General features: G+C 40.7%; 1 protein-coding gene across 4 annotated transcripts in view; it reads right to left on the bottom strand.

Moving 5' to 3' along the window:
* The window catches only part of C9H8orf89 (chromosome 9 C8orf89 homolog), a 46,672-nt gene that overhangs the window by 22,497 nt on the left and 2,524 nt on the right, over positions 1–21,651 (bottom strand). For 2 of the 4 annotated variants that reach the window (XM_070222115.1, XM_070222118.1), the window contains one exon: positions 1,367–1,536. In XM_070222115.1, coding sequence (XP_070078216.1) covers positions 1,367–1,493 — 127 coding nt within the window. In that variant the 5' untranslated portion in view covers positions 1,494–1,536. Of the gene's footprint in view, positions 1–1,366; positions 1,537–4,673 lie in introns of all 4 variants that reach the window. The other 2 variants (XM_070222116.1, XM_070222117.1) reach the window with 2 other exon arrangements.

The following is a 21,651-nucleotide window of genomic DNA, read 5'->3' as shown; positions in this document are numbered from 1 at the left end:
AATGAGAGATAAAAGAATTCTATTTCAGGCATTGATTTTCATTTTCTCTTTGCAAAATTCCACACCAAATCTATAAACAGCAATACTGAAGCATCACGATTGCTTCTTCCATTGACCTCACACATCATTGGACAAGGAGATTCTCAAATTATTTTAAAAACTTCAAAACGAAGACAGCAAATGGAAAAAGCAAATTAAGAGATTAAAGAGTTGGGTAATCTTTAAACTAAACGTAGAGAATTGTTTTTTAAGCTTTCTCTACTAAGCAAGTCTAGCACAGCAATAAAAATAGTATTTAATGGGACTGGAGTTATATTAAATGTTCAAAATTCTATTTTGCAACCTTCAATTTCTCCTCTTTTGGAAAAAAATAGTTTCTCTTGATCAAAAAAACATATAGATTCTCTTTTCAACAATTAGATTTGGGGGTGGGAGGGCAGATAAACTGGTGTCCTCTGAGTACCTTTATGGGGAATCTAGTGAAAAAGTTGAAGAAAACATAGCAACACACTCAAAACCGGGAGTAACAATATGGTTGGGGAGTTTGAATTTTGCTATTTTCAAGAATTATATCTCCATTAATAAAGCTGAAGGCAGAATTCAGGATCAACAAGAAATAAATTCTAGTTTGAACTTAGGGGGAAAAAGCTATTAATGCATTCCCATACACGTCAAAAGTTCTCAAATTAGTCTCTGTTGACCAACTATAGGATAGAAGATACTTTCCACATAACTCACTCAAAAAATAAAGTTTTGATTAGAATTATTAATACAATAAAGGTCCTGTTAAAGATTTGGGTTTCTTTTTTTTTTTTAAAGATTTTATTTTTTTCCTTTGTTTTCTCCCCAAAGCCCCCTGGTACATAGTTGTGTATTCTTCGTTGTGGGTTCTTCTAGTTGTGGCATGTGGGACGCTGCCTCAGCGTGGTCTGATGAGCAGTGCCATGTCCGCGCCCAGGATTCGAACTAACGAAACACTGGGCCGCCTGCAGCGGAGCGCGCGAACTTAACCACTCGGCCACGGGGCCAGCCCAAGATTTGGGTTTCTTTCTACATAAAAACCAACTTCAGGTATTTAAAAACAGACACAACTTATGAAAAGCAGTAGGATCCAACAGCGATAGCACTCAACTGATATCAAGAGAAATAGTTCTTTAAAATTTGTTTCTGTCATGACTTACAGAATTACATTAAGTAAATTAATTTTAATTTGCTTCTATTTTTCTTTTCCACAAGCTTAAGACATTATTTTTACATAAATGTTACAGAAATTATAAAATGTCTCTTGATTGCTTAATAAAATACATGTACACTCAAGGCACTATAGCTATATTTTCTTAAGTAAAATGAGTAAAAATGAAGTTACCTTTCCTCATCTTTTGTGTTTCTAAAACTGCTTTCCTCCAACTACTCTCAAAAAGAAAACAACCGTGAAGAGAATTCCTGGTGACGTTAGAAGTCTCAAATTTGATTTCAGGAGATAGCACTGGCATTTTTTCTTCTTCTTTCAACAATGTTGATGCAAGTGAGATGCTGCTGCAGATTCAGGACACAAAATACACACACACAACAAAGGAATTTCAGAGATAAATATTTTTTCTAATTTGTTCTCCATCATACAGATTAAATGACTTAAATGAAAAGTTTACCTGTAACATGTAAATACATATTGTTGGGATTTTAAAGCAAGAAGCCTTTAAAAATATAGCTTAAAATACAGGAAGAATTTTTTCTTTTGAATATTTTAATATTTTAATGAATTATTTCAAATTCTAGGTTGCAGATATTTGGCAATATAAAAAAATTTAAAGTCCAAGAGCAAGTTATTATGTACAAGACAACAGGATGCTTAGGATTCTCTCAAATATATTACACCGTGGGATTTATCTCTGGGATGCAAGGATGGTTAAACACACAAAAATTACGGTAGTCCTTCCTTATTTGCGGTTTCACTTTCTGCGGTTTCAGTCAACTGTGGTCCAACATCGTTTAAGTGGAAAATCCCACAACTAAACAATTCCTAAGTTTTAAATTGAACGCAGTTCTGAGTAGCGTGATGATATCTCACACCATCCTGCTCCATCCTACCCAGGGCGTGAATCATCTCTTTGTCCAGTGCATCCACACTGCATATGCTACCCTACCGTTGGTCACTTAGTAGCCCTCTAGGTTATCAGATCAACTGTCATGGGATCGCAGTGCTTGTGTTCAAGTAACCCTTATTATACGTAATAATGGCCCGTAGCACAAGAGTGATGCTGGCAATTTGGATACACCAAAGAGAAGCCCCATAAAGTGCTTCCTCTAAGTGAAAAGCTGAAAGTTCTCAACTTAATAAGCAAAGAAAAAATCGTATGCTGAAGTTGCTGAGATCCACAGTAACTTTTATGACAGTATATTGCTATAATTGTTCTATTTTATTATTATTCATTGTTGTTAATCTCTTACTGTGCCTAATTTATAAATTAAACTTTATCATAGATATGTAGGTATTGGAAAAAATATAATATATCAAGAGTTTGGTACCATCCACGGTTTCAGGCATCTGCTGGGGGCCTTGGAACATATATCCCCTTTGGATAGGGGGACTACTGTAATTAATGTGATATTCCACATTAACAGAATGAAGGATTAAAAAATCACATGATCATCTCAATAGATGCAGAAAAAAGAATTTGATAAAATTCAACACCCTTTCATGATAAAAACTTTCAACAAACTAGGAATAGAGAAAAATTAGCTCAACATAATAAAGGCTACTTATGAAAAGCCCACAGCTAACATCATATTCAATGGTGCAAAACTGAAATCTTTTCCTCTAAGATCGGGAACAAAATCTAAGAACAAGATACAAAAATCAGCAAACATGGGGCTGGCCCCATTGCCGAGTGGTTAAGTTCGCATGCTCTGCTTCGGCAGCCCAGGGTTTTGCCATTTTGGATCCTGGGCGTGGACAAGGCACTGCTCATCAGGCCAGAAATAAATCCACACATATACAGTCAACTGATCTTTGACAAGGGTGTCAAGAACACATAATAGGGAAAGGACAGTCTCTTCAACAAATGGTGCTGGGAAAACTGGATATCCACAAGCAAAAGAACGAAACTGAATGCTTGTCTTTCACCATACACAAAAATCAACTCAAAGTGGGTTAAAGACTTAAACCTAAGACCTGAAACTATAAAACTCCTAGAAGAAAACATACAGGAAATGCTTCATGACATTGGTCTTGGCAACGATTTTGATATGACATGAAAAACACAGGAAACAAAACCAAAAATAGACAAATGGGACTACATCAAAAAGCTTCTGCACAGTAAAGGAAGCAATCAACAGAGTGAAAAAGAAAATGACAGAATGGAAGAAAATACTTTCAAATCATACATCTGATAAGGGGTTAACATCCAAAATATATAAGGAACTCCTACAACTCAGTAGCAAAAAAAACACAACAAACTAACAGCCCTATTTAAAAATGGGTTAAGGGGGCTGGCCCCGTAGCCGAGTGGTTAAGTTCGTGCGCTCCGCTGCAGGCGGCCCGGTGTTTCGTTGGTTCGAATCCTGGGCGTGGACATGGCACTGCTCATCAGACCACGCTGGGGCAGCGTCCCACATGCCACAACTAGAAGGACCCACAACGAAGACTACACAACTATGTACTGGGGGGCTTTGGGGAGAAAAAGGAAAAAAATAAAATCTAAAAAAAAAAAACAAAAAAAACCCCAGAAATTTAAAAAATGGGTTAAGGACTTTAATGGACCTTTCTCCAAAGAAGACATACAAATGGCCAACAGTTATATGAAAAGATGCTCAACGTCACTAACCATCAGGGAAATGTAAATCAAAACCACAATGAGATATCACCTCACACCTGTTAGGACGGCTATTACAAATTTTGTGCGTGTGTGTGTGTGAGGAAGATTGGCCCTGAGCTAACATCTGTTACCAATCTTCCTCTTTTTGCTTGAGGAAGATTGTTGCCAAGCTAACATCTTCCTCTATTTTGTATGTAGGACACCGCCACAGCATGGCTTGATGAGTGGAGTGTAGGTCCATGGCCAGGATCCGAACCTGTGAACTTCGGGCCGCTGAAGCAGAGCGCACAAACTTAACCACTACACCACTGAGCCGGCCCCATAAATTTTTTTTAAAAGACAAGTGTAGCTTAGGACATAGAGAAATTGGAACCTTTGTACACCACTTGTGGAAATGCAAAATGGTGCAGCCACTATGGAAAACATGGAGGTTCCTTAAAAAATTAAAAATAGAACTACCATATGATCCAGCAATCCCATCTCTGAGTATTTATCTAAAAGAACTGAAGTCAGGATCTTGAAGAGTTACTAGCCCTCCTATGTTCATTGCAACACTATTCACAATGGCCAAGATGTGGAAACAACCTAAATGTCCACCAACAGATGAATGGATAAAGAAAATGTGGTATAGATATACAATGAGATATCATTCAGCCATAAAAAAAGAGGGAAAACCTGAAATATGCAACAACATGGATGAATCTTGAGGACATTCTGCTAAGTGAAATAAGCCAGTCACAGAAGGACAAATACTGCATGATTCCACATATATGATGAATCTAAAATAGTCAAACTCATAGAAGCATAGGATGGTGGTTGCTAGGGGCTGTGGGGAGGAGGAAATGGGGAGTTGCTTACCAGTGGGTATAAAGTTTCAGCTATGCAAGATGAATAAGTTCTGGAGATCTGCTGTACAACATTGTGCCTACAGGCAACGAGGGACCTATGATAACAAGTGTATAACTGTATTGTGCACTTAAAAAATCTGTTAAGAGGGTAAATCTCATGTCAAATGTTCTTATCACAATAAAATAAAAATTTTTAAATTATTACTATTAGGAAATGCATTTGTGCCTGGAAAAAAGATAATTTCTATACCCCATGGAAAATAAACACATCCTCAAGAGAGCCATTAGTTTTCTTCAAAACATGGACACAGAAGAATAACTCATCATGTATCTGGCTTATTTACTCTATATTCAATTCAATCACGTGCAGTAAGCGTCATTACTGAACTCTGAAGAGAGTACAGCCATGAGCGAGATTCTGCCCCTACTCTCAGGAGCATGACGACCACTGCTACAGTTACTATGAATTGAATGCTTATTAGTCCATGCTCCTTGCTGGACGTTTTATATTCATTCCCTCCAATCTTCACAACAAAAGGATTAGAGGTATCCAGATTCAGTTGTTCTCATTCATTCATACAAACTAATATTAACTGAGGGTTGATTCTACGCCAAGAACTGCATGAGACACTGGGGAAACATGATAAACCAACAGTCCTTGCCCTTGAGGAGCTTAGAGTCCAGTAAAGGAAACCCGGACAAGGAAACGGATCAGACAGTGCAGTAAGCGCTGTAAAGGGAAAGCCATGTGTACAAGGTGCGAGGAGCCCCACAGGAGGGAGGCCCCACCTGGTCTAGGGAGCCAAGGAAGCCATTTGGGAGGAAGCTAACGAAGTGCAGGTGAAGAGCATTCGGAGGTGAGCAGGGACAGCAGAGACAAGGGGAGAGTGGCCATCTCAGCACCATGCCCAGGGTCCACCGGGGGGTCTCCAGAAGGACCCGCAAGTCCTCGGCCCTGAGCCCCCTTCCTCCCCTGCAGAGGGGTCAGAGGCCCGGCTGCTTCCCAGCATCCCCGATGGTACCACCACCCTCTCTGTTCTGGGGGTTGACCCTCCTTCCAAGCAACAGAGAGAAGAGCGGCACATTCCTGCTGTGATGCTTTCGAACTCTTCATTTCACAGGGTTTATTGCTGAAGAGTTGAGAAAACAAGACAACCAGAAGGGCAACAACAGTAATGAACTGACAACAAATCTAAACTAAAATATGGACTAAACTGCAATTTCCAAAGTCTTCAAAGACTCTTAGAATCACAACCCAGACTCCATTTCTCTTCTATTTGTGAAGGTGAAGATGACCAGACACCTTCCTTTCAGCTGCAAGGCAGACCCTGCCCTCCTTCGAAGCCTGTCTTCCAGGACAGAAGCAGCAACCCTGGACTAACAATAATGCCCCTTGGAGCATTTTATCAAACCAGGGCAAGAGAAAACTTCCTTAAAATGGAATTTTGGGGGAAAAGTTCACACAATGAGTACATGAGGGTTCATTATACTATTACTGCTACACTTTTGTGTATGTTTGAAATTTTCCATAATAAAAACTTAGAGGGGGGGAACACAGCCCACAGCTGCAAGAATGTACGACTTAAGGAATGTGCTGAAATAATAAAAAACCAAATGTTTTTGATCTGATGTTTCCTGAAAACACGGTCACTACCTAATTCTAGTGGAAAGAGAAAAATTAAGGATACTTTATAGGACTCGAAAAAGGACTGTTAAAAAAAACCACATGTAGAAAGAGATGATAAAAAGAACAAAGTACATACGTTGTAGGGCAGGTCATAAAGAGCTCACTCAAAACAAAGGCTTTCTCAAATTAACGGGAAAGAGACTCGGGACTGAGATAAACTAATTGTTTAAAACTAATGGCTGTAAAATAATGACTATATTTTCAAGGCATCCCCAAATATGAGTGTAAACAGGGTATTAAAAATATTGCAAATATTTTCAAATTAAGATTATCTTTTATCACCTAGTGTAGAACTAGAAGGAAATGTTAATTAAATGTTTGTTCATTGTTGTGTCAATGCTGATGACTGGATTCCAACTGCTGGCGCCCTGTGGACAGCAGAACTAACCTGCCTGGTCTTTTGCGCCATCCTCTCCCCTTCTGGCGCTGTATCAGACAATGCTCTGCTGCTATGCACGGGGTTTCCATGGCCAATTTTTTTGGAAGTGGGTGGCCAGGTCTTTCTTCCTAGTCTGTCTAGTCTGGAAGCTCCACTGAAACCTGTCCACCATGGGTGACCCTGCTGGTGTTTGAAATACTGGTGGCATAGCTTTTGGCATCACAGCAATACACAGCTCCCACAGTATGACAACGGACAGACGGTGGTGTGGTTCCCTGATAGGAAACAAACTTGGGCCACAGTGGTGAGAGCGCCAAATCCTAACCACTAGACCACCAGTGCTGGCAAATGTTTGTCCACTATTAATTATTTATCCATCCATTTATTCATTTAACAGAAATGTACTGAATGCCAAACATATGTCAGGCACTAAGGATGGAACAGTGAACCAAACCAGATGGGGTCCTGGTTCTGAAGCTTAGCTGGGGGAGTCAGTCATTGACTAAGCAAATAAATGAGGAAGGTTTATTTCAGATAAAAGACAACGAAAGTCAAGTCAAGTCACATTACTTCTGAAAGTCATGTTCTAAAATAACTGAGTTATCAAATGTTAAACTATTGCTCCTAGGGGAAACAAGAGATTAGATTCCTTCGAGCGTCTAGTCACATTTCCATCAACTGTTTTAGGTGTGTTTCTGTTTAAAAACACCTTATTTATGTAGTTGACTCACTAGCATTGAGCTCAGCCAGCAGCAGGATAACTAATGCCTGAAGGAAGTTCGTCCTACACACACATTTTCTCCATAACACTCAGCACAGTCTTCTTGCACATAGGAACAGGACAGTACTTCAGCCCTACACTTGTGGGCTATTTTAAACAGCAAAATCACCAACAAAAAGCACAAACAAGAGGGGCCAGCCCCATGGTGTAGCAGTTAAGTTCAGCACACTCTGCTTCAGTGACCCGGGTTTGTGGGTTTGGATCTTGGGTGAGGACCTACAGCACTCGTTAGCCATGCTGTGGTGGCAACCCACATAGAAAATAGAGGAGAGTGGCACAGATGTTAGCTCAGAGCTAATCTTCCTCAAGCAAATGAAAAACAAAAAGAGGAAGATTGGCAACATATGTTAGTTAAGGGCCAATCATCCTCAGCAAAAAAAAAAAAAAAAAAAGGCACAAACATGTGAAAGTGTGACACTAAATAGACAGGGAAAAGGACACTTGCTTACAGTATGAGAGCCAAAACAAGAATGCAGAATATCACCTAGTTTGACCCTAGCTGGGAACTATGTGTCAGGCGACTGAAACTTTTCACCACTCTGCACATGTCTGCAAGGGACCAGGAATGCACCACAAGTACTGATTTCAGACTCACAAATAAATCTTTTTTTTAATATCTTAAATTTTGCTAACTTTTTAATTTTTTAATTCTTTTTTTTAAAAAAGATTTTATTTTTCCTTTTTCTCCCCAAACCCCCCCACTACATAGTTGTATATTTTAGTTGTGGGTCCTTCTAGTTGTCAGACTCACAAACAGATCTTAATGAGTAGGTGAATTAGCAGATATAGAATCTATGAATAATGAGGACTGACTGTAATTCATCAAGGCAACACGCCAAGGGGCAGAAAGGATTTCAGCTTGGGTGGCTGAAGAAGGCCTCACAGAGGAGGTGATCTTGAGCTGAGATCTGAACGGGCCAGATTAGACAGAGATATGTAGGGACAATGTGAGGAGGGAGAGCTTTCTTCGCAAAGAGAATCGTGAGTACAAAGGCCCCAAAGCCAGAAAGCGGCCGGCATGTTCTAAGGCAGAAAAAGATGCACGTGTCAGCACCTGTGCTGTCCAGCAGAGCAGCCACTGGCCACATGCGGCCACTGAGCACATGAAAGGTGGCTAGACAGAATCGAGATGTGCTCTGAGCACAAAATACACACTCAATTTCAAAGACTTCGTGTGGTAAAAAAGATTGTGAAATGTCCCATTAATAACTTTTATATTGATTTGATGTTGAATGATAACATTTCGGATATGTTGAATAAACAAAACAGATTATTTAAATTAATTTCACCTGTCTATTCTTACCTTTTTAATGTGGCTTCTAGAAAATTTAAAATTACGTATGTGGCTTGCAACAGGGAGGGGGTGCAAGATAAGGTTAGAAAGATAGCAGGTGTCAGGGGCCGGCCCCGTGGCTGAGTGGCTAAGTTCGCACTTTCCGCTTCGGCGGCCCCGGGTTTCACCGGTTCGGATCCTGGGCGTGGATGTGGCACCCCTCATCAGGCCATGCTGAGGTGGTGTCCCACATGCGACAACTAGAAGGACCCACAACTAAAATATACAACTATGTACTGGGAGGATTTGGGGAGAAAAAGCAGAAAGAAAAAAAAAGATAGCAGGTATCAGCTATTTTATGGCTTTATAAACCACGATAAAGAGTCTGGATTTTGGGCTAGGTGCACTGAAAATCCATCAGAAGGTTTTGAGCAGGAAAGAAACTTATTGGAGTTGAGTTGAAGGTAAATCTCATGTAAAAAGGTGCATACACTGTGGAAGCACAAAGGGAGTGGTTAATTCTCAGGAAAGGCTTCGAGGAGATGAGTCTTAAGCTATGTCCAGGTCAGGGGAGTGGCTCAGGCCACTCTGCAGAGTGCTTTCTGGGCAATGACATGGAGGCATCAGACAGACTGCTCTGTGAAGGGAGGCAAGCATTTAAGGCTGGCTAGAGTAAAGAACTCTTGCATGACCGTCTTCAAAGAATCCTAAGCCGTATCTTCAGGCCTCTCTTCTGAGCAACAGGCATATACAATTAACTGAATAGTAGACATCTTTACCTGTATATCTCATGTTTCCCCATGTGTCTCCTTCAGTATTCCCTAACACAGTATCTGACATCGCCATCCTCCAGTTGCACAAGGTAGAAACCTGGTGACCAACAATGACTACGTCTCTTTCCTCCTAAATCTAGCCGTTCAACCAGACCTGTTGGTCTTACTGCCTGAGCATCTCTCAATCTGTCCACTTCTCTGCATCTCTGCCCAAGTCCAAGCCCTCGCCGTCTCCTGCCTGGACTGCAGTATTAGGTTTTAACCGCTCTCCTTATAGTCTCTCAAAGTCCCCAGGCTACAGCTTGAATTTCAAAATCCTAACAAAGCTCCCTGAACATTTTTTTTAGTGCTTCTTACCTCTTCTCATATCTCCAGTCACCTGGTGAGGAGAAAGATTCCCAGATATGCACTCCGGGACCTCAGATGTTCTTACTTTGATGATAGACACCATCCACTATGCTAAAAAATTTACGTGTAACATTTTAATCTGATGTCATTCTCAGCCGTCACCTCAGGCAGTTTACAGAGGTGAATTTATGGAACATATATATTATATATGGTTCTAGTGAATACTGATAATATCTAATTGTAAGATGTTCACACACGACAAAACATACTCACATAGGAAATGTCTCCAGCACCCCTGACCCAGTGCAGGGGAAGTCGCTGGAGTGCCCCCTGCTATCTACCTCACCCCTTCTAATGAATCCATTCTCCACACTGTAGTCCTAGTCATCTTTCAACAAAGCCGATCTCATCACGTCCCTCAGCTGCTCAAACCCCTCAAGTACTTTCCATTGCTCTTGGGTTACAGACCCAAATCCTCAACATGGAAACAAGACATGGACCGCTTTGGCTTCTGCCCCCTCTCCACCTCTCACTCTCGTCTCCCCGTTGCTTCACGCCGGCCACCTCAGCCTTAATTTCAGCCGGGAGTTGGAGGCACGGCAAGCTCTTTTCTATCTCAGGGTCCTTGGACACATGGAACACCTTCTTTTATCCTTTGCCTAATTAACTCCTCTCATCCTTCAGATATCAACTCAAATGACATTTCTGCAGGGAATCCTTTCCTAATCCCCAAGAACGAGTCAGGGCTTTCTGTTATATGATAACAGCATCCTGTGATTTCTTCATAGCATTTATCATGGTTTATAATCATGTCTTATATGTGATTATTTAATATCTGTCTCTGACATTGGTCTCTGGATAAAACTCAAAACTCTATTTTGTAACTCTTTAGTTCTGCATACAGAACCTCCAGGAACGCTCCCCAACCTACCTTGTCACTAGACAGTTCTCCCTCCCACATACTCTAATTCAGGGGTCAGCAAACTACAGTCCTCGGGTCACATGCAGCCCGACACCTGTTTAGTGAATAAATTTGCAGTGGAACACAGAAACAAATGCCCATTTGTTTACATATTTCCCACAGCTTCCTTTGGCCTACGAGAGCAGAGCCGAGTAGCTGCAACAGAGACGCTATGGATCCCAAAGCCTAAAATGTTTACTGTATTTTATAAAGTTTGCCAGCCCCTGCTCTAATGCATTCAGCATGCATCTATTGAGTACTTACTAGGTGTTATGCTAGGTGCAATTTCTTAAATTTAAAATATATATGTGATAGGAATTCTATTTTCTTTCCCAATGAATCACATATTGAGGCTCACGCACCCTATCTTGGAGACCACAGGTGTAAATAATGGGAGCTGTGGAAGGATTAGATGTAAGATTTTAAAATACTGCTTTAACTTTAGCAATACTGAAAGACAGGTGGGAACATGGAGGCCACTGAGGAAACTCCTGCAGTTGTTTGAGTGAATGGTAACGAGGGCCCAAACCAAGGCAAAAGCAGATGAGAGACAAGCTGGGGAGAGGTTAATGAGGTAGCACCTAGAGGCCTGGGAACTGCGGCTGGCTGGTGCGATTGGCAGTGTAAGAAAGAGGGGATGCAGAACCAGTTTGAGCGAGGAGAGAAATTCAGCTGTGGATAAAATGAGTTCAAAGTGCCTGTGTGACATTCACGGGGGGATGTCCAGAGGTGGCCGTGGGTTTAGCCAAGAGATAGAGACTTGGCAGTCAGGAGCATAGTCACAGCCTGGAGGAGGGAGAAAGCTGTCCAGGGTGGGTGGAGTGCATAAGTGAAAAACCGGGAAGAATAACAAGCCCAAAGGCACCAATATTTGAGGGACAGGCAGAGAACAGGTTGACCACAAAGAAGACTGAAAAGGAACGGTGAGAGATAGAAGAACCAAGAGAGCGGTTCCAATAAAAACCAAAGTTTAAAGAAAAAGGAAGTCGTGAATAATTTCCTTAGAGAGCAGCATAATGTCAAAAGAGCTGTATTTAAACGTGAGAGACTCTTGAGCATGAGAATAGTCTTTTGAGGATGAAGACAATTAAAAGGGAGAGACTGAAAACACAAAAGAGGAAAACAATGGATTAAGCATTTTCCTGGGGGAGATGGGAGAATGAGAATCAAGAACATCTGCTTTTGAAAATCAAAGATAAAAAAGTTTCTATTAAGCAACAGCAGACAGAATAAGGAAACAGCACAAAAAACACAGTAACTATATATGAGTTTGCTAACGCTACCATAACAACGTGCCACACCTTGGGCGGGCTGAACAACAGAAATTTATTGTCTCATGGGTCTGGAGGCTGGCAGTTCACCATCAAAGTGTCAGCAGGGTGGGTTCCTTCTCAGGGCTGTGAGCAAAGGGTCTGTTCCAGGCCTTTCTCCCAGGCTTGAAGATGACTGACTTCTCCCTATGTCTTCACATTGTCTTCCCTCTGTGCATATTTCTGTGTCCAAAATTCCCCTACTTATCAGAACACTGGACATATCAGATTAGGGCCCACAGCAATGACCTCATCTAACTTGATGACCTCTGTAAAGATTCTATCCCCAAAGAAGGTCACATTCCAAGGCTGGGGTTAGCACTTCAACATAGGAATCTGAACGGGACACAATTCAACACATAACAATGTATCATACATAGCCAACATAAAATACGTGTTGGAGACAATTAAAAAAAAAACAATACCACTTAAACAAGCTGACATGAAAATTCCAAACCAATCTCTAATATACAAAAAAGGATAATATAGCTAAAATTGAAGCCTTCACAATTCCATATTATAATAATAACTATTTATATTCAGAGTACTATTTGAGGGAAAGATCCTGAAAAGTCTTCTGTATCAAAGACAACACTAAGTTCAGTAAGATTTTAGTATCAAGTGCATTTACCATATACTAATCCTTTAAAAATTGGAAATCCACGGTAGCTCCTAGTATTATTTTGGTTTCAAATGACAGAAAACCCAAAATATGTAGCTTAAACAGTAAGATTTTCCCTCAAATAAAAGCCTGGACACACACCCCAGGGCTGGTGCCAAGGAATCAGCACCCAGGCTGCTTCTACTTTGTTGCTCCACCACCCTGAACATACAGTGTCCACTTCAGAGTTCAAGATGACCGAGTAAATGAACATTTACATTGGTGCTGATGGCAACAAGGATTTTCAGTATGAAAGGAAAAGATACAGAATTCACATCAATAAGATTAATTAAAAACCCCAAAGTCTTAAATATGAATGAGAACTATAAGACTTTTATCTAAAAAAAAAAATTTCCTAGCTCTATCCACTGAACCTAATAACTAGATTGTGGCCCTATCCCTGACTTAACCAAAAACAACTAGGACCCCTTGAAGAAATAGTTGATTCCAGGTCTGCGGCAGGAAATACACAAGATGAGCCTAGAACATCTCGTCATTCCAGAAGTCTAGGAATCTTTAAAAGATGACCACAATCATGGTAGTCACCAACTTGAAGAGGCTCCAAGTAACCAAAGATGACAGTATAAACATTAATGAGAATATTAACTGCAATCAATTGAAATACATTAAATATGTATAATACATAAATGCACAATGATACTCTAAAAACAAAACAAAAAAAACCCCACCTCACTGATCATCTTTGGAGGGTATTAAAGAATCAACTAGATTTGAAACCCAGTATACATAAGGAAAGAATCAAGCATTTATCTAAATGAATGAAGATAGGGAAGTTTCTCTTCATAGACTATCCCAGCTAATAAATGAAAGAATGGTAGTATTAAAATATCACAATTTTGCAAACCTTAACTAATGGATCTTGGCAATTGTGATGGTCAATTTTTTTTTTATTGAGTTAATGATAGGTTACAATCTTGTGTGATTTCAGTTGTACATTAATGTTTGTCATTCGTGTTGTACGTGCACCATTTCACCCTTTGTGCCCACCCCCCACCCCACCTTTCCCCTGGTAGCCACTAATCTGTTCTCTTTGTCCACATTTTTAAATTCCTCATATGAGTGGAGTCATACAGAGATTATCCTTCTCTAACTGGCTTATTTCACTTAACATAATTCCCTCAAGGTCCATGTGATGGTCAATTTTATGTGTCAACTTGGTAAGGCTCTGGTAGCCAGTTATTTAATCAAACACTAATCTGAGTGTTGCTGTGAAGGTATTTTGTAGTTATGGTGAACATCTACAGTCAGTTGACTATAAGTAAAGGAGATTACTCTCAAAAATCTAGGTGGACCTTGTCTAACCAGTTGAAAGGCCTGAAAACAAAACTGAGTTTTCCCTGAGGAAGGAAATTCAACCTCAAGACTGCAGCATCAGCTCCTGCCTGAGACGTTCCAGCCTGCCAGACAGCCCCCACAATCACATAAGCTAACTCCTTGAAGTAAATTTCTTTACACACACACACATACACATACACTCACACACTGGTTCTGTTTCTCTGGAGAACCCTGATGGATACAGCAATGATCATCGATGGCGCCTCAGATGGTAAAAGGAGACTCGACACATGTACACCTGATGGAGTGATACCTAATAAGTATTCTTGTCAAACAAACCAACAAACCTGACTCTGATCAAGCCGTTAGATCTAACTACCGAATTAAAAGAAATACAGGGGACAACGGAACAGATTAAATGATATCACAGGGATAAAACCAGCAAAAGCAGATTGTGGAGTTTTGACCTGGGACAAATAATCTGGTTCTTTCAACCAATTAATTGTTAAAAATAAATTGAGAAGTGGGAGGGATAATCCACAGTTTAAAAGAGATTTAAGAGACATAACGAACAGTTGTAATGTATGGACTTCATTAGATAAATTGTAAAAACAAGATACTTTATGAGGCAATCAGGGAAATTTGAGCACTGACTGGATATTAAGGTGGGTTAATATTTAAGATTTAACATGAATTTAAGATGTAATAGTGGATTTTGTTTTTAAAATAGTGGTTTGAGTTTTCAAAAGAATTCTTATCTCTAGAGATATATACTGAAATATTTATGGATAACATGATATAATGTCTGGATTTGCTGCAATACATTGGGAGCAAGAGGGGGAGGGTGGTGGTGAGAGTACAGACGAAACAGGATCAGCCGTGAATTGTTAATTGTTGCAGCTGAGGGACTGGAACATTGGATTTTATTATAGGACTCTTTCTACTTTTGGTTATGCTGGGTATTTTCCACAATTAAAACAAATACAGAACTGAGCTCCAGCTTACAAGAAGAAGGAAGGGGATAGAGAGAGGCATCCTCTCTCACTTGAAAGTCACTTCCCAGAAGTCATGCACATAACTCTGCTTACAACCCATTGGTCACAACTTAGCCAGGTGGCCACGCCAAAAAAGAGAGAAATGTAGTCTATGGTGGGTATCATGTACCCAGCTGAAAATCCAGTCCCTTTACTAGGAAAGAAGAGGAGCAGGCACTGTGAGGAAACTTCAGCAGTCCCTGCCATGGTGGCTAAGGCAGAATATCTATTTACAATTGGAACATTTCGTTCCCTCCCTCCATGTCTGATAATACAATACACGATATATATAATATCGGTCCATCAGAATTTGAGCATAAGGGATCATGGGTATGACAGAGTTTTGGTTATTATGCCACAATTCTCCCTAAAACACTGACGATAAGTTGTTGCTCTCCTAAATTAAGGCAAGATGAAAACTCCTCAGTTAACTATAGGTCAACTACCACTATGGTAAACCACACAGTAACAATAGTCTGCGACAAGAGAGAATTTCCCCGAGCCCAATACAAGAGAGACATTTCAACAATCAGTATAGTGTGATCTGCACTGACGGCAAGCAGTGGCAGAGGCACAATGTGCCCTTCCAAGAATGTGGGCCCCACGCTCTTCCAGGCACCCTCTGATGCCAGAGGATAAATTCTCCATCCATCCAACCTTTCAGAGCACTTAACATATGTAAGTAGAGTTAAAGAATCATCTAAGTGTTCCTCTAGACTGTATGCTCAGTACTTTGTCCGCCTCCTTCAATGAGGCACAGCAACAACCCGGCTCATTAAGGGGATCACTTGATGTAGTCACTTCATACAGCACCCGGAACCGAGGAAGCAGCAAAAAGCTTTAGATTTTACCATATTGTTCTTTTATAAGATTAGCACTACTCAGCACTTTAAGCATATTGCTTTAAAAGCAGACTTCTTAAAACAAAAATTTTTAAATGTAATAAAAAGAGTCTTCAAAACAGAGCTCTGGTTAGATCTATGTATATTGTTGGAAGAATTAAGAAGGTAAGAGGCACCTGTTAAGAGATGGTAAACACTGAAGCCAACACGAGGATGTCAACGGAAAGTCGTTTGGGTTAATATAAGAACCTTCATTAAGAACCTATAGTATCAAAAAATCTTTAATTTCTGATAAAGGATGGAGGTGATGGGGAATGCAATTGTTCAGTGAAATGAAAAAACAACTGTTTAGGGGCCGGCTGCGTGGCCAAGTGGTTGGGTTCCTGCACGCCGCTTCAGCAGCCCAGGGGTTTGCCGGTTCGGGTCCTGGGTGAGGACACGGCACCACTCATCAAGCCATGCTGAGGCAGCATCCCACATAGCACAACCAGAAGGACCACAACCAGAATGTACAACTATGTATTGGAGGGCTTTGGGGAGAAGAAGAAGAAGAAAAAAAAAAGATTGGCAACAGATGTTAGTGCAGGTGCTAGTCTTAAAAAAAAAAAAGAAAAACAACTGTTTAAAAATTTTTTGTTTTTATAAACAACCTCAGTCATTGAAGTAAAAATTCATTCTTATGGAAGGAAGATTTCTGGAAGTAGAACTGTCCATAGTTCCCCATCTCCAAACTAAAATCTAAAAATGAGGAAGGGAGAGCCAGTCCTGATGGCCTAGTGCTGAAAGTTTGGCACTTTCACTGTTTCAGGAGCCCGGGTTCAGTTCGTTGTCCTGGAACCACACCACTCATCTGTCAGTAGCCATGCTGTGGCAGTGGCTCACATAGAACTAGAAGGACTTACAACTAGAATATACAACTATGTACTGGGGCTTCGGGGAGGGGAAAAAAGGGGAAAATTGGCAACGGATGTTAGCTCAGGGTGAATCTTCCCCAGGAAAAAAAAAAAAAGGTGAAGTAGAAAAGGAAATTAATTTTTAAAAATGAGGAAGGAATGAGAGTAAGTCATTGAAAATTTAGTAATCATGACTTTTTCAAAGACAGGTCTAGAAATCTATTAAAAAATATCTTACTGCTGTCTGAATTGAGATTCTTACTTGAGAATTAAAGGACTGGTGAAACAGAAATCATGGATTTAGGGACCAATAAGAGACCTTATTCCCTAAGTTTTGAATTAAACAGTGAGCTTTGGGAGAGTTAAATGGTTTGCCTCTAATGTATATACAACAGGGAGCAAAAACATAGTTATTAATTTTATCAAATTCTCTTTCTTTAGTGGGGAGGAGAGATGGACAAGGGAAAGCAATTATAGAAGTATTAAGCTCTACCAAAATTAAAAACAAGAAGCATGCAAAATACTAGAGAAAGAAATTTTTAAAACTATTATGCAAAGTTCCTATCTGTATGGAAGTATTGCCCATTTCCCAAAATTCGTAAGCAGTTAATTTGCCAATTTGTGTTTAAATATTTAACTCACCGGAAGAGCTACATTTAAGCATTCCCTGAGTTAAGAACCTCCCAGCCTGTGAATTAAGGAATGAAGAAACGAAGAAATAACCGAAGCAATGGCTTCTACAAGACATCCCCATCCACCTACACATCCCCAAGCCCTTGATAATTCCCCATTCCTGGATGGAAAAAAACATTTATTTTCTTGTTAAGCTTTCTGTGCCTCAGTCTCCCTACCTGGGGAACTAAAAATCTCTGACTGACAGAGCTACTGTGAAGTTTAAAGGTAACTTAAGAAAAGCACCCAGGGTCGGCCCTGTGGCTGAGTGGTTAAGTTCTCCCATTCTGCTTCGGCGGCCCAGGGTTTCACCAGTTCGAATCCTGGGCGCAGACATGGCACCACTCATCAGGCCATGTTAAGGTGGCGTCCCACACGCCACAACTAGAAGGACCCACAACTAAAATATACAACTATATACTGGGGGGGATTTAGGGAGAAAAAACAAAAAAACAACAACAAAAAAGGAAGAAGATTGGCAACAGTTGTTAGCTCAGGTGCCAATCTTTTAAAAAAAAAAAAAGCACCTAGCTAAATGCCTAGTACACTGCTTTAATTCTCAAACAAGAATCTTCAGACTACAGTAAGGTATGGTTATACACAGAAACAAATGATAGCTACTGTTATTATCATAATCATCAATACTATTACTTTAGGCCAAAAATTAACGAATTCCTGGGGTACTGGAGGTATTGCTTGACTCAATCCCTCTTTTTCTCTTTCTCTTCTCCTTTCAGGGTAAGTATGCAACCCTGGACCTCTCCTGTTCTTTTTCATATCGTCCTGTTCTTGCCTTATGTTTTCCATGCCTTCATCTCCTTCAATATTATAAAATTACATTTTTTTCCATGATCTTCTATTATTTTCAGTTTTGTGGTACAAATCTCCCACGTGCTGCATCTGCCAAGTCTCCTTCCTTGTGGTCCATTTCCTTATACAATTTATAGTCACTGACTGTGCTCATCTTTAGAGAGATTGCTATCTACAGGAGTCCAGTGTTCCCTGAGCCATGCAAATTTTGCTATACGTCTCTGTATGTGCTTTCCATTGGTCTCTGCCCGGGCTTGGGTTTCAGATGCATCAGACCAGTTAACATGCCCATTTCTTGGACTGTAGACCCTGAACCATGTAGTAACATGAATTCAGACCCCAGACTTGAGCTGGTACAGGGTATGAAGCTCTAACATCCAGCAGCTGACACTTCCTACCATAGTTCAAATGGATGGCAAGCTTCCCTGCAGCCTCCACAGGCCATGGGGGAGTATTTTTCTAGTTATCATCTCTATGTGAAGGCACTTCTGGCATATCGTATTTTTCAAGGGATGCACTAATACATATCCATTCGCACACGTTCTTCCTTCAATGTGATGTTGACACTTTCATCAAGAGGTGAGGTCTGTGTTCCCCTCTCTGAAAGTAACTTCCTCAGTCAACAAAATGCAGTAGAAGTGATGGTGTGATTTCCCAGGGGAGGTCATAAACAGTGATACGATTTCTACTGGCTCGCTCTCTCAGGGCACTCATCTCTGAAACCCAGGCACCACTTTGTGAAAAATCCAGCTAACAGGAAGAGGCCACCATATAAAGATTCCAGCTGACATCCACAGCTGAGGTCTCAGTCCACAGCCAGCATCAACGGCCAGACACAGGAGTGAAGGAGCCTGCAGGTGATTCCAGCCCCCAGGCTTCAAATCTGCCAGCTGAGGCCCCAGATATGTAAAGCAGAGCCAAGCCGACCCGCTCTGCACCGTCCGAATTCCTGACCCGCAGAATCCAGGAGCACAATAAACGGTTGTTTTGCACCACTAAGTTTTGGAGGAATTTGTTATGCAGTCATAGTAACCGGAACAGTACTCCTTTGTGACTTCCAGCTTTCGGCAGATGCTCAACAGTGGGTTCCTATGCGAACATTCCTTCATTGCTGGCCCCTGGGGATTTCCTTCTCCTGGTTCCTAGCTCAGCCACATAGCCATAAATCAATATATTTTACCCAGCATTTGAAATATATGGACGCGGAATGGAGTCCCTTCCATGTCGGCTCCCTCTGTCACACGGTCCAGAAGAAGAACTTTTCAAACGATGACACAAAGAACTGAAGAATTTCATTTCTTTTATATTCAAAGATACTTGAAAATCAAAAAGAAAGCAAACCCTACGGTGTATTTAACGAACAGACAACTCATTACAGAAAAAATACAAATGGTCAATAAAAGGTCATCTTCACTAGTACTCAAATAAGCAAAATAATATGAACTATGACTTTCACCAATAGGTAATAGGAAATAGGCACTCCTATGAGGTTTCAGTGTGTGAATCGGCATAATATTGCCAGAGAGAAATCTAGCAAATATACATCCTTACAATTTTACATGCTCTTGACCCAGCAATTCCACTTCCAGGAGTTTATCCTAAAGGAATAATCATTGACCCATACAAATATTTATCTTCAAGGATGTTAAATCCTATATTGTTTATAATAGAAAAGAAAAAAGGCTGAAAATAATCCAAACAGCAGATGGTAAGATTATCTTTATTTTTAGCTTTATTTAAAATAACTATCAAGTGAACATAAAGGCGAGTTGTAAATTCATTGAGAAAGCTAGTTATTTATTTATCCACAATGCCAGTCATTCTGCTAGGATGTTGAAATACAAAAATGATTAAGATACAAAAGCATACAGTCTATTGGGGGGAACAAAGTAAACAACTACAGTTCATTATGATAAATATTAACGATTATGTTTAAATTCTGCAGTACAACAGAACCTTTGATAACCTAATCAGATTGGGCAAGTAGGAGAGTTTTTTTTTTGAGCAAGGAATGATCAAGCTAAATCCCACAGGTTTTTTTTTTTTTTTTTTGGTGAGGAAGATTGGCACTGAGCTAACATCTGTTGCCAATCTTTGTCTCCACCCCCCCGCCCCGCCCCCCAAGGCCCAGTACATAGTTGTATATCCTAGTTGGAAGTCATTCTAGTTCTTCAATGTGGGATGCCGCCACAGCGTGGCTTGATGAGCGGTGCTAGGTCCATGCCCAGGATGTGAACCAACGAACTCGGGACCTCCAGAGCGACCATGCAAACTTAACCACTCAGCCAGGGGCTGGGCCCCATCCCACAGGTTTTGATAAGTAGAAATTCACTATGGCAGAGAAGGCTGAATGTCTACTAAGATTCTTGCTCCTCCTGAGAGCAGAGCTCTTGCCAGGAAGCGGCTCCTTTCCTGGGATTGGAAAGCGAGTGAATGCAAAGTGTAACACTTTCCTCGAGAAGCTTTTCCGAGGCAGGTCGGCTTTCTCCGCACTTTTCCTTCCCCTTCTGCTGGCTGCAGTTAGACAACAGTGAAGTTTGAACGAATGGCAGAGCCTGGGTCCTACCACCAATTGGAAGAAAGCTGCCTGCTGACCAGGAACACCTGCCTTGGAATTGTTATGTGAGCAAGAAATAAACTTTTACATGTTAAATCACTAAAATGTTGAGATCTGTTTGTCATTATAGCTAGCAATATACTAATACGTGTAATTTTTTACTCCCAAGTGTGAATACATGTGCTCACTTACTCCAATATAATCCCTAAGCATGTACTATGTGCAAGTCAATGTGCTGTGTGCATGGCGAATACAAACATGAACAGAGATTCTGCCTTCAAAGAATTTTCTGTCCAAAAGGAAAGGCAGCAGCCACTCATACAACTATCATATAAGGCTAAGTGTGACCTTACAGCCTTAGGGGATGGGGAAGGAGAGACACGTATATCATATTAGAGGAGTTCAAAGGAGGGAGATATTACTTTCACATTTAAGTTCAAAAAAGACTTGGAAGAAACTAGAAGATGATAGTGAAATAGAATTTAACAGGCAGAAATGTGGGTAGAGGCATTCCAGGAAAAGATACAGACATGACAGCGCCATTGAGAACGGAGAGAAGGCTTCAGCACAGTGAGAAATGAGGACATGACAGGCTGCGGCAAGATCACAGGCAAATCTGAATCTGGCCAATGGGGGTCTGTACTTTCTTCTTCACGAAGGCACTGAATGTTCCTGACCAGAGGTGTGGCGTACTCACAGCTGTGCTTCAGG

Source organism: Equus caballus, chromosome 9 (assembly GCF_041296265.1).
Source record: "Equus caballus isolate H_3958 breed thoroughbred chromosome 9, TB-T2T, whole genome shotgun sequence".
Lineage (NCBI taxonomy): Eukaryota > Metazoa > Chordata > Mammalia > Perissodactyla > Equidae > Equus > Equus caballus.
Note: the sequence above shows the minus strand (reverse complement) of the source record. Positions and strands in the feature narration are given on the sequence as shown.